Here is a 13,689-nt window from a genome sequence, read left to right as displayed (position 1 = left end):
GTTTCTCTTCTCTTACTATCTGACGTACAAGAGAGGTGAGCTTCGGTCTTCCATAAGTGCCATACAGGCCAGACCCGGCAGTCAGTCACATGCTTTTATTTTACTCTCTCTCTCTCTTTCTCTCTCTCTCTCTCTCTCTCTCTCTCTCTCACTCTCTCTCTCTCTCTTCATAGTTTTTATTTATCTTTTCTTATACAGTGGCACCATTTGATGAATTCCTCTGCTGTTGGGACATTCTATACTAGAGGAGCTCAATAGATATCTTCTATGACTCCTTTCATAAAGTGTGAGATTTTATTGGCTTCTGTGATGTTCAGTTTCATTACATGGTGTAGAGCCAAAACATTCGGTATGCATGACTGTCTCAAGAAAGACACAAATGATTATTTCAACTTAATGTCTACTCACTACTCACTGATAGATTAACAGTTACCTGTCTTCATTTCTTGTGTACTGGTATTTCATTATCATTTACTTTATTTGACAAGTACAATTAATGAATTACCATAAGAAATTAACAGGTGAAAACTTACAGTACCACATCATAGAAGAGTCTTTGAGTAATACACTATGGAAAAACAGAAATATGATGGAAAAAAGTCCTCCAAAAGCAGTTAAATTGCATAATACGAGGGCTATTCGGAAGGTAAGTTCTGATTGGTCATAAAATCAAAAATGTTTTATTTGCAATAGTAAGCTGCACTTTACAGCTACCTAACTGCCACTCCGACTTAGACATCTGTCATATTGTACCAACTTTTGCCAATACCTTCGTCATAGAAGGCAACTGCCTGTGCTTTACACAAATTCTCCATGCTCATCTGCAGGTCGTTGTCTGTGCCAAAATGTTGTCTTCATAACCAGCAGTTCATGCAAGCAGAGATGAAACTCAGGATGAGCTCTGCAGCAGCATCTTCATTGCCCCTGCAGAGTGCAGCCGAGAATTGTCATGAAAAATGAAACGCATGACAGTTATGTTATGTAAGCTGCATGACATCAGGCAAAATCTTTCACCCATTCCTTATACTTGGTGGGAGACACTTACTAGGCATCTTTACATGTTTACTGTTTGCTCAGAATTGAAAAGAGCAACGCGCTGTGATTGATGGGCATACCAGAGATCCTACCAAACACATCTGTGTAAAACTTCATCAGATTTTCATAGTGCCACAAATGACAGGTATACTAGAGACACTAGCCAACACATCTGTGCAAAACTTCATCAGATTTTCAAAGTAGTTTCAATTTCTTGACTGATCAGAACTTATTTTCCAAATAGACCTTGTATAAGAACCATTGATTGCTTTGTCATTAAGAACAGTGTTGTTGCAGTTCTTTTCCCTATTGGCCAAATCCATCATTTGTTTGACATCTATTTTGCTTCTATTTAGAGAAGAGTTTTAAGCTGTACAGGGAAATGTGGGTACAGAGCCTTATACAGAAGCACCCAGTTTCCGATGTACTACTACAATACATGTTAAAAGGTACCTAAGTCATTGAAAAGCATTCTGTCTTCCCTCCAAGTTTCACTTGAAATTTTTTTTAGTTGTTATCATTCACTTAGAATTATTTCGTACATCAAAACTTTGATTTCTGGCATAAGGCTCAACAAACATGAAAATATCACACTCTGCAAAACTGGTTAGTGTTATAGCTGTGAAGCTTAATTGATGAGATAAATCTTATTCTATAGTGTAATGTGTAAGATTGCTCACCATAGTCAGGAACCATCATGGATATTGGCCGGAAAAGTGCTTTTAAGTTGTCTGGTAACTCTGTCCTGCCAGCATATCCTGGGTTCATTGTAATAAAAGCAGCACAAGTTTGTATAAGCTTAATCTCCCTTCCTTCAAATACAAATCTGTAACAAAAGTTAGGGGGCACTTTTTTTATTTTCCTGTGTGCAAATTTTTAAATAGAATACCAATAGTGGTGATAGACCCTCATTATGCAGCAATGACATTTCGGAATTATACATGCTACACAACCTATATCTATTGCAGAGTTCTCATTAAATAAGCAAATATACTGAAAACAAAATTCCAGTATATTTACTCCTTTGTGGTGTTTTCCAGTATACATCTATATATACATTTACATCCCTGCTCTGCAAACCATTTGAAAGTGGTAATATTACATACCAGTTGTCAAATGTGTGACACAGTTACCACAACATGTTACAGGACTATGTTATCCCAAGAAAACAAATAAATACTTACTATACTACACAGTCTGATAGCCATATAAATATCTATATTGTCTTGTACAAGGCCATTAGGCACCGTCAAACATAAAACGCTGGCAGCAAGCATGCACTATAAAAACTCTTCCTTGCACAACTCATGTTAGCACATCATACTCTCACAATTCCCAGTTGTAAACTAAAGGCAGCTAGCTGTCTTCATCTGTCACATTGCTCAGCGTCCTAGTGAATCCTAGAAACAAATACTGCACTTAATGATGCAATGTGTGCACCCTAATACAATGATTAACAGGACACATTAAAACCTTGCACTTTGAAGAATAAGGTGGTCTTTGTCAAATTTAGAAAAAGCTGAGATTTTCTGTGCTTTAAGAGGAGAGCATCAGCATGTTAAATGAGGAGACAGAAATATCCAACGGGCATTTCTGGGCCAACTTTTGTGACATCCTCCTTGGCAAAACAGCCACCAACTTAATCTACTTATGGTGTCAGATTTTAATGTGTCCTATTGGTCATTCTATATGGATACACCCATTACAACATAAGCACAGTATTGGTTTTTATGATTTGTTAGGACTTGCCACATTGTTCAAAGATTTTATGGTAGACAGTAGCATCACTGGGTGCTGTGATGTAGGTGTTACAGCAGTGCTCAGCAACCTTTTAGCAGGCAATGGCCATGTAGTAACAAAATGAAGTAAAACAAATTAAATTTGGACTTTGAAATAATTATACATATGAATCAAATCAAAATTTAATGTTATTTTCAATTCTGTACTTGGCTGGCTAACTGTGGAATGTTTTGTTTCATTTCTGTTGTAGAACATTACACTATAGCACTGAAATTCTCACCTAAGAAATGAAAACAATATTTATTTTTTCTGTAATTGAGAATTGAAAATGTTTGCTCACATACGTAAGTGCAGATAAAAACTGTAATTGCTTGCTGACCAAACCTTTTCAGTTCTTCAAAATTAAATAATAAGACAACTGACTTCACAAACACAGTTTTTCAGAGTTTCTTTAGACTGAAGATCAATCACATTAATTGATAAATTACTTGACTTGTCCTCAAATCACATGAAAAAGAGTTTGTAAAGGTCTTCAGTTTACCAGAAACCTTTTCAGAGTCACAAAATCTTTTGATGAACTTATTTTTTAGCTGCATGAAAATTCACTTCATGTTATCATTTTCCAATGAAAATTTATTCCAGTGTCTTCAGCAATTTATTTACAATTTGGGAAATGGTTCAGCTTTTCCTCATCAACATGTTTTACAAAGAGCTTGTTTTTCATTTGGGTTGCCTTTATGTCTGTATGAATAACAAATATTAATTCTTTTCTTCCGCTGAATCCCCACATTTACTGTATTAAACATACTACTAAGATTTATCAATAATTTAAGGTCTATTAACCAATAAGGATTTGTAAGTTCTGGAACATATCTGCCTTTCTCTATCATAAATGTGTTGATTCTTTCCTGAGGCCAAAAAGTCTTTTAAGTACTGCGTCTCTACTTAACCATCTCACTTCAAAATAATAAAGGATGTTACAGTGATCTGCTTCCATTTTTGACACAGACTTGAAATTAGTGATGTATCAACCATTCCTTTCTGATGAAGTTTAAAGTGTATATCACAATGTCCATTAGTTCTTTCTGCGCAACAACTTTGCAGGATAATGCTGTTTGGTATAAAAGACAATGGAAAAATAATGGGGTACCACTACTACCAGACCCTTGTTTTGTCCACTCACGTTCCCTCCTCCACCAGTTGAAACACTTAGTAGTTTTAGACAGGGTAGTTGTATTGATGCTAGCTCTTGTTCTAAGTGATGAAAAAAATCTTCCCCCATAGTCATTCCTTTCAAACTGCGTAACTGTAAAAGCCCCTCAAAAACAAAATTATGAGCAATTTCATGAACAAATGCTGGTAGCTGCACATTATCTGAAACATCATTGCTTTCATTGATAGTTAAAGAAAACCATTCAAATAATCATGACATCTCCTGAAGTTGCTAGAACTAATAATTGCACAAACTGTAGTAAGCCAGGAGCACTTTCTGGGTGAAAGATAGCTGCACTATATTGGATTTGCATTTTATGAAGTGCATAGTTTTATGTTCCTGAACACCATTAATAACTGGTCACAAATGCAATGTTATTGCTCCATCCAGTATACTGCATCAATATGAAATTAGTTTACAGAGATTCTTCTGGAACTGCTTTTTTTATGACAACTGTTAAACTACAGGTAACTTTTCCTTTAGTTTTGTTAAATAATTTGTGTAATTGCTGCCCAAGTTTATATCAGTGACTCATAATTGAACTGATTTATTGACCATTCTGAATTGAGAAGCTATATATATTTACACTTCTAATAAGAAATAACATGAGATATAAGCGCATTATTTAAATTTTAAAAAAATAAGTGAATGTGATTCTTTGGAAGCTGTAATTTTGCTATGAGCATTCTATTCTGCAATGGGCTAAAGTTATGTAATGGAATAAAACATTCTGTTAAGCAATTAGATTGAAATTGGCTGTGGCATATACTTTGTATTTTCTTCAGTCATATGTATTGTTTTTATACACTTGTTTATTATGTTTAAATCATTATTAACAATATTCTCTAAAAGACAGATTGTATGTTGTCAACAAGATTGAGGACATGTATCTGGAGCATATGTAATAACCTTATTGGCTGACAACAGCCAATCAGAAACACCAAGATATTTGTGATCCCTCTTGTTGAGGAAAAGCCATACTTTAGTAGAAACAAAGGTATTTGGTATCTTAAACAGATCCACATCTGCTATACAGACTAATTATATTGCAAACAGAATATATGTCATATTGTCCAGAATTAACAAAATTAGAAAACACTTTACACATAATTCTAATAGTGTCTCTATCATACTACAGGTATTCTATGATGTTAATTAGCATTACAGGTGGTATGTTAGCCAAAATGATAATCGCATCCAAACTACCTGTATTACATGTTTTTTCATGGGTAATCTTTCATATGTTGGGAAACAGAACATGGTACTGAAAGTGATACTTAAGAAAACACAGTAACTGACTACATTTCTGTATTGTAGTTACTAAAAATTTTGTGACAGATAGACATAAAGTATTCTGAGAAAGCGTGTAAACAAAGTTCAAGAACTAACTTTAAATGATAAGTCTAGAAATATACTACAATTACCAACATATCACTTCCACACTGATGCTGGTGAGGAGATTAGATTAATCACAGTACACTTATAAGTATTTACACAGTCATTATTTCCTCACTCCACATGTGAATGGAATGGAAAGAAGCCCTAATAAGTGGTATAATACGAAGTACCCTCTGCCATGCAGTTCACAGTGGTTTGCAGAGTATGGATGTGGATGCAGATTCACGACCCTGTGGTCACCTCACTGATTGAGAAAGTTGCATGAAATTGGTAACACAGATGTGTGTGCAAGAAACCCAATTATAGTGACAGACAGGCTGATTTATAGCATAGCCCAAAATCTAGGTTAGGTTATAATGAAACAGTTTTGCAAAGTCAACAAACATGTTAGCGAAACAACCTATCTGTGGTGACAGACTGATCTGTAGTGTAGCCCAATATTTATGTTTGTCTGAAATGCAACAGTGTGGTTGTCAGATGGCATTGCCAACAAACATGTTGGTGAAAGACCTTTATGCAGTGACAGACTAATCTTTAGCGTAGACCAAGGTCCATCTAAGGTTGGAATGCAATAGTCTGGTTGTGAGTAGGTGAAGCCAATGAATGTGATAGCAAAAATCCTGTTTGTGGTGACAGACTGAATTGTAATTAAGTCTGAGATCTAGGTTAGGCTGGATTGCATCAGTTTCAAATGCTTGTCTTAAAATGCTAATCAAACAATGGAAGCTCTAGGTAGGAACATCAACAATGTAGGAAAAGACAGATTGCTACTTACCATAAATAAGATATGTCAAGTTGCAGACAGACACAATTAAAAAACAATTACATTAAGCTTTTGGCCACAGCCTACATCAGGCCAGAGTTGCTGGAATTGACAGTCGTGTTTGCACGAGGGTGCTTGCCTGTGCCTGTGAATGGCATGTGTCTCTCTTTTACTGATGAAGACTGTGGCTTAAAGCTTTATGTAAGTTTTCTTTTAATTGTGCCTGTCTGCAACTTCATGTATTTTCCTTACAGTAAGCAGCAATCTATCTTTTCCTGCATTGTCCTAAAATATTGGATTTTATACACTATCTGACATGTCTAGATCTGTACAACCATGTGAAATTTCCTTTTTTCTGTGAATGGGAACTGACCTATCAGATACATAGTGGTACGTATATTCTGATAGATGTATATTGTGATGTATCATTCAATTTGTTGCTTTTCTTTCATAATTTCAAACTGTAAAAGTACAAAGTGTCTTGACAATGGTGTAATATTGATCTATAATGTAGGCTTTACATTGTACAGTTGATGATTAGGTGAAGATTTTGGCACTTAACATTTAATCTTGGCTTTCATTCTGTGACAACACTTGCATTCTCGTTGACTTCTTTTGAGAACTGAGTAGTTTGGCACCTATTCAAACTGCAATTGGTTCAAATGTGAACCAGAAAGGGGGCACATATGATAGTTTGTGGTGAAGGGGGGGGGGGGGGGGGGAGGCAAGACTTGCGGGTGTGGAGAATTTTTAATACCTTATAAGATGACTGGAGACTTGTAAGTAGCTATTGAAAAGATCCATTCCCTTTCTGTTAGATATCTGTGTAATACCATTTTTTCAATAACCTTCTTGAAAGAAACACAGATGACTACATCATATTATTTCCTTTGACTGAGAGCTAGGGTGTGTGTGGGGAGGAGGTACCCCCCCCCTCCCCCCTCCACCTCTGCACTCTGCACTCTGCACCCAGCCGTGGCTGCCCCTGTGTACCAGTAGTGAGCTCTTGTACTGACTAGTGAAAGTGAGACAATGAGGCAGCATGTTGATTTAAAGTTCTTGTATAGTTTGAAAGATGCAAATTCTAGATTGGTGTATGGCTAGTTCATTCATCAAAAAGAGAGCAGGTATGAGCCAGCAATCAGCAACTGAGCTGGTGTCAAAGGAATTTTCAGTGATGGTTTCATATTAAGGTGTCACATAACAGTGAATAATGAGCACGAGAAACAATGTTCAGTAAGGAAAAGTTCCTGGTTTGCCAACAGCAAACTATGATTAGTATCATGTTACAATTGATCTACTTTTGGATGACTCAACTTAGCAGCAGATACACTTTTTATGAGTTAAAACTTTGAAGTCAACGTGTTGTTGTTTGGAAAGAGTACTGTGGAGGAGTTTGTATTTCTGCATGTTCAGAAAAAAAGTAAAAAAAAAAAAAAAAACTTGGTGCAAAAGGCATAATTGTAAAAACTGATAAATAGTTGGAGAAAAAAAAAAAAAGATTTGGAGAGGCAATAACACAACAGAGTGGTGGATATATGGTGCTCCTGAAGGAGAAAATGAAAAGTCCTTTTTTCATGTTGTTCAAAATAAATTGAGGGAGGTGCTTTTGGAGATAATAAAAGAAAATATATTACCTGGGATAATAATAGAGTCTGATTGCTTGGGTTAATTTAAGTGCCTAAAAGATGAAGAATTCAAGCAACTCTCTGTAAATCATAGCCTTCATTCCAAGGACACAAAAACAGGAACACATACAAACAGCACTGAAGGAATGTGATTCACAATTATGATTTCCTTACAAGGAATACAGTAGTGTAAAGAGTTGTTCAACTCTTACTTTTTTGAATATATATATAGAGAAGGCAAAGTAATGATAAAAAAACTTATTCCAGTATTTTATGAACTGTGTAGCTTGTCTGTATGATAGTAACTCACAAATGATTTAACTTGCTAGTGTACCAGTAATGAAATACATAAATAAGTATTTGTCAATAGAAATAATCAAGTTTTGAAAATGTTATGTGACTGGATAGTTAGAACATCTACACACCAAGCGGTAACAGGAGATCATAACATATGAAAGGTATTTAACTGCAAGCTTCCAGAGCCAGTGGCTCCTTCTTCTGGAAGAAGGATTGAAGAGCAAGGAAGAGGGTTGACAGAAAAGGTCTGATGAGCTGTAGGAAATTGAGAGAGTTTAGGAAAGTCACTCAGAACATTGGGGTGGAGAAGACTTACCGGATGCAATGAGAAGGAAAGATTGATTGATGGTTACTGCACATCCCTCCAAAATAGCTTTTCGTTTCCCTCCCAATCTTCATAATATCATTATGAGACCCTACGCTCCTACTGCATCCATTTTCCTGTTGTATGGCTTCCACCCCAGCAACTGTCCACGCTGTAAGACTTGCCCTATACACCTTCCTACCAGCACCTAAACCAACCCTGTAACTGGCAAAACATATACTACCAAAAGAAAGGTCACCTGTGTAATGGCATATGTCATGTACCAGCTGTTATGTAGACACTGTTCAGACTTTTACATTGGCATGACCACCAATGAGTTATCAGTTAGGATGAATGGGCATAGGCACAGGTTGTATACTGTCATGATGCAATACCCTGTTGCAGAGCATGCTCTACAACATGACAGTAGTGACCTCGGTGTCTGTTTCATCAGACTTGTCATCTGGATTCTTCCACCCTACACAAATTTCTGAGAAGTCTGAAAGGGGGAACTGGCATTACAATATGTTCCTGGTTCTTGCCATTCACCTGGCCTTAATTTACATTAGTTTCTTTGATCACAGAGCTTCTTCTCAGTAACTATTTCTTTCTTCATTCCCTTTTCTATATCTTTTACTTTCTGACTCGTCTTCTCGCCCCCCCCCCCCCCCCCCCCCCCCCCCCCCAATCACAGCCACATATATTGCAATTAGCTTTCTGCTCTTAGTAATTAGCACATAATGTTTTGTTAGTAATGACTGATTGGATATTACCATGTCTTTCACTTTTAGACTTTCAGGTTTTCAAATCTTGTCTGGTGCAATCCCCAACAATCAGTCTTTGCTTCTCAATCAGTACAGTAAGTCTCCCTGGACCAATGGTTCTGGCTGACTATTCCGAAGTCTCTCCTTTCCCAAACTTCACCAGTCCTTTTCCTTCAACACTCCTCCTCCTGCTTCAACCCTTCTTCTAGAAGGAGCCACTAGCTCTGAGAGTTCGAAAATTTCAATACTTTTATAAATGTGTTCTCCCACTCTCACTTGGTGAGTAAATTGTTTATCTATTCAATTATGTTATAAATAAGTAATTGGTAGTCTATAGTTTACTCTGCACATGTTCAAAACAAATCTTATTAACAATTTTTCACTTCCATTTGTGTCACAGACATATCTTTTAGTTCTAGATCTCATGTTCTATATTGCATTTCTATTTGCTGCAGTATTTGTTTTCCTAAAAGTTGTTTGTGATTTACACAGAACTTCTTGCATCGTTTGTATCTGTATGATTCATGCAGTGAAATTATCCCTTGGAGTCCACTGTTTCCACTATCTCTGTTAGTACAATTCTGTTTCAATATGCCACAACACAGAAAGTACGAAAAGTATCTTTTTTGCTTAGGAGAAAAAGCATCCCCTGTTTATCATTTTCACTTTGCCGGATATATTAGGTTGGTGCATAAGTTCATACCATTTTTGTTTTGCTTGATGGTCTTCTGGTTGCTATGGATTTATTTACTGATTGTCACTTTTGATTTTTAGTTCGCCATTGCTATCTGAGTTTGCATAATTTCATTTTGTCAGTTGGAGATAGCGAATGGAGCCGTGGACGTCAGAAAATGGAGTTCCTTGTGTCAGAGTGTATAATGCCATTAACTTTACTTGTAACTTACTGGCAGTACATTTCTTTTTAATAATTAGCTTTTAGTGCATGTATTTATATGTGCACTTATTCACATTGTTCAGTTATTTATTTGGTTTTCAAGGGCAACTGTATTATTTTATAATGTACCTTTGGTCAAAATGGTTTATTCTTCTCCAACAATCTAGGACTTTCCCTCCTGCTTATATAATTTATGCTGAAAGGAAATGTGATCTATCAATTGCCAGTTTTCTTCAATTCTTCTGAGACATTTTCTGTACGTACCCTACATATTGTTTGAATACATCACAGAGTCCATCAGATAACGAAAGACTTCAGTCATCATGTCTGTCTCGAAAACTATGTACAAGTTCGTGATTAACTATTCCTTTGTTTGAACATCGATACAGCCATTGTCATATTTTTCTGTGTTTGCTCTGAAGAGACATTCTTCTCCAATGTAGGCCAGTGATTCACACAGTTTTACATTATGCCCAGGCAGATACTTCCTCTTGTGAAGTTATTGCACTTACTGTTCCATGTTGAAGACATGCATCGTCCCTTATTCTGGTTCTGCACACACACACCATAGGTGGACTCCATATGTAATAATTAGCTTTATCATTCTTTCATTAATGAGAATCATTCATTGTTAAGGCTTATGTAATGATATACATCACTCTTCTGCAGTGATATCTAAAACCATAATTACCAAACTGATAATTTCTTCATGCTCAAAGTGTGTCCAATGAACCAGTCCCTTCTTTTAGTCAAATTATGACATTAATTTCTTTTTCCCAGTTTGATTCACTACCTCCTCATTTGTTATTTGATCTACTCAACTGATTTTCAGCATTCTATTATGGTACCACATTTCCAAAGCTTCTACTCTCTTCTTGTCTGAAATGCCCATTGTTCACATTTCGTTTCAATGTACCACTATACTATAGACAAATGCCTTCACAAAACACTCCCTACCACTTAACGTTATATCATATGTTAACAAATTCATCTTTTTCAGAAATTCTTTTGTTGCTATTTGCCAGTCTGCATTTTGCCTTTCCCAGCTTCAGGCATCATCATTTATTATTCTGCTTAAATAGCAAAATTCATCAACAAGTGCACTTTTAGAGTCTCATTTCTTACTGTTAGTCTGATTTAATTCAATCACATTCCTTTACCCTAGATTTATTTTTATCTGTTTTCAGCTCATAATCTCTTTTTAAGACACTATCAATTCCATGCAATTGCTCTTCAATGTCTTTAGCTGTCTCTCACAGAACTGGACTAAGAAAGACCATTGAACATATGCAAAGCAGGGCAGCATGAATGGTCACAGTTTTATTCTATTCCTGGGAAAGCATCTCAGAAATGCTATGAAGCCTAACTGTATGATGTCCGAAGATAAATTCAAACTGTCCCAGGAAAGCCTACTTATAAAATTCCAAGATTAAGCTTTAAGAGAGTAGCCCAGAAAACTTCTACAACCTCTTGTGTAAGGGTTGTGACTATAAGATGAGATAATTACAACAAGCACAGAGGCAGTTCAGCGAAGATTCTTTCTGTGCTCCATAGGTGAACAGAATTCATCAGAACCCTAAAAAGTGGTTAATTTGGAGGAAACATCTGCTATGCACTTAACAATGGTTTGCAGAATTTATATATCCATGGAGAACAGAAAAACAAATTTCAACTGGAATAGCAAAGAGTTCAAACCTATTTGATGAATATCACAGAAGAATCTAAAACTGGAAATTCATCACAATGACAAAACAGTTATCGGGCTTGCTCTAAAATTGTTGTATTTTGATCAAAAATGATGTCATGTGGACATCACTCAGGAACTGCTGAATGAAGCTGATAACAATCTGGAATTTCTAAAGAAGATTATATAACTAGAGGTGCCAGATTTTTTTTAAACCCTGTAATGGACAAATGCTCAGTTGGGTAAAAAACAAAGGGATTTAATTTTTTACACAGGACAAATGAAAACAAAATTATTTTTTGTGGTTTATTGGTCTTTATCATATTTTATGGAAGAATGTGTAAGTTTTAACATGCTTATGTTTGATTTTACATATTTAAAAAAATCAATGCAACTCCAGACATACTGAAAATGGTCATTACTTCAATTTTTATCAGATTTGGGGTACATTTGTTTTGTAGATCCATCCATTTTAATGTGATCTGTGAAAAAAACTTTATACAAAGCAGTTGGAACTAGGCATACTAATGATGAATGATATGAGATTTAAAATGTTAAGGATTTCATTTTTGGAAAACTCATCCATGATTTTCTTCCATTTCTCAGTACACTCTTATTTTTGTCATCAAAAGACTGAGCCATGTCCAAGCTTCTTTTAATTATTTGAAATTCTTCATATAGGGAGTTCATGTTCAGTTGATCAATCCTTACTTCTAGTTTATCAGTACTGTATTTTACAACATTGTGGAGAATATGGATGGATAACCAGCTTTGGCAATTTTATCATTTTCAGCTAAAAGAAGCGTGTGTTACTAAGTTCGAAACTTGATATGCACATTCATCATTAAGTTTTACAAGTTCCAGTAGTTGGTTTACAGCCCCAGTATCATAATCAAAGAATTGTAAGCAAATTGGAAATGTTTTCCTGTCATTTTTTCTTTTTTTATTTACTTGCATCCATTGCTAAAGAGAAGTATATGTTTTTTTTTTTTTTTTTTTTTTGGATGATCTTTGAAATATTTTCATACAATAGCTTCCACTTTTGTTCTCCCACAGCTACAACTTTGAGAGATTTTTGAATCACTGCAGATATATAACAATAAAAATTTGTGTGAGCTTTCTATACTGCTGTAACTAAGAGAATGCATAAACGTGTGATAACAGATGCTAGTTCTCTAGCAGTAATCTTGATTGTCTCTAAGGCAGATAGTTCAAGCTTCAATAAATATTTGGTTAAGGTATTTGATAAACAGTTTAGACAAAAAGAGAACAGAAGCTTTCAAAATGTGGTGCTACAGAAGAATGTTGAAGATTATATGGGTTGATTACGTGGTTAATAAGGAGGTACTGAACAGAATTGGAGAGACAAGAAAACTGTGGCACAAATTGAGCAAAAGAAGGGATCAGTTGATAGGACACATTCTGAGACATCAAAGGATCACCAATTTAGTATTGCAGGGAAGTGAGCGGGGAAAAAAATCACAGAGGGAGACCAAAAGATGAATACAGTAAGCAGATTCAGAAGGATGTAGGTTGCAGCAGTTATTCAAAGATGAAGAGGCTTGCAAAGGATAGAGAGTCTGGACAGTTGCATCTTACCAGCCTTTGTACTGAAGACAACAACAACAACAACTTGATACTCAGTCACTAACAACAATCATGTGAGATTTAGCAGATGCATGTTGTTTTACATTATCAACACTTGTATGAGACATGAGATATCTCTTTTCAACAGGTGACAGTGTGCCTTGTGCGAATTTCCTTTTACTTGTCCAAACTAGGAATAATTATTTTCTCAGTTCGGATTATACTTCATGCCTTTTGGATTTCTTAGAAGGTATTCCAGCACTTGTAGATGAATTATCTGTGTCACTGTCACTTAAATCACTGCTTTTTTTCAAGAGCTTTAGAAATAATGCACAAGCACAACAGGTTCAACACTCAGCAGTTCTTGCAAAACAATGAACG

General features: G+C 35.7%; 1 protein-coding gene across 1 annotated transcript in view; it reads right to left on the bottom strand.

The window, feature by feature from the left end:
• Positions 1-13,689, bottom strand: part of LOC126482033 (dynein axonemal heavy chain 6-like) — a 1,073,010-nt gene that overhangs the window by 731,965 nt on the left and 327,356 nt on the right. The window contains exon 85 of the mRNA XM_050106005.1: positions 1,716-1,861. Within this exon, the coding sequence (XP_049961962.1) occupies positions 1,716-1,861 (146 nt within the window). The remainder of the gene's footprint in view (positions 1-1,715; positions 1,862-13,689) is intronic.

This window comes from Schistocerca serialis, chromosome 5 (genome assembly GCF_023864345.2).
Source record: "Schistocerca serialis cubense isolate TAMUIC-IGC-003099 chromosome 5, iqSchSeri2.2, whole genome shotgun sequence".
Taxonomy (NCBI): Eukaryota; Metazoa; Arthropoda; class Insecta; order Orthoptera; family Acrididae; genus Schistocerca; species Schistocerca serialis.
The sequence above is the reverse complement of the archived record's forward strand: the minus strand, read 5'-3'. Positions and strand labels throughout refer to the sequence as shown.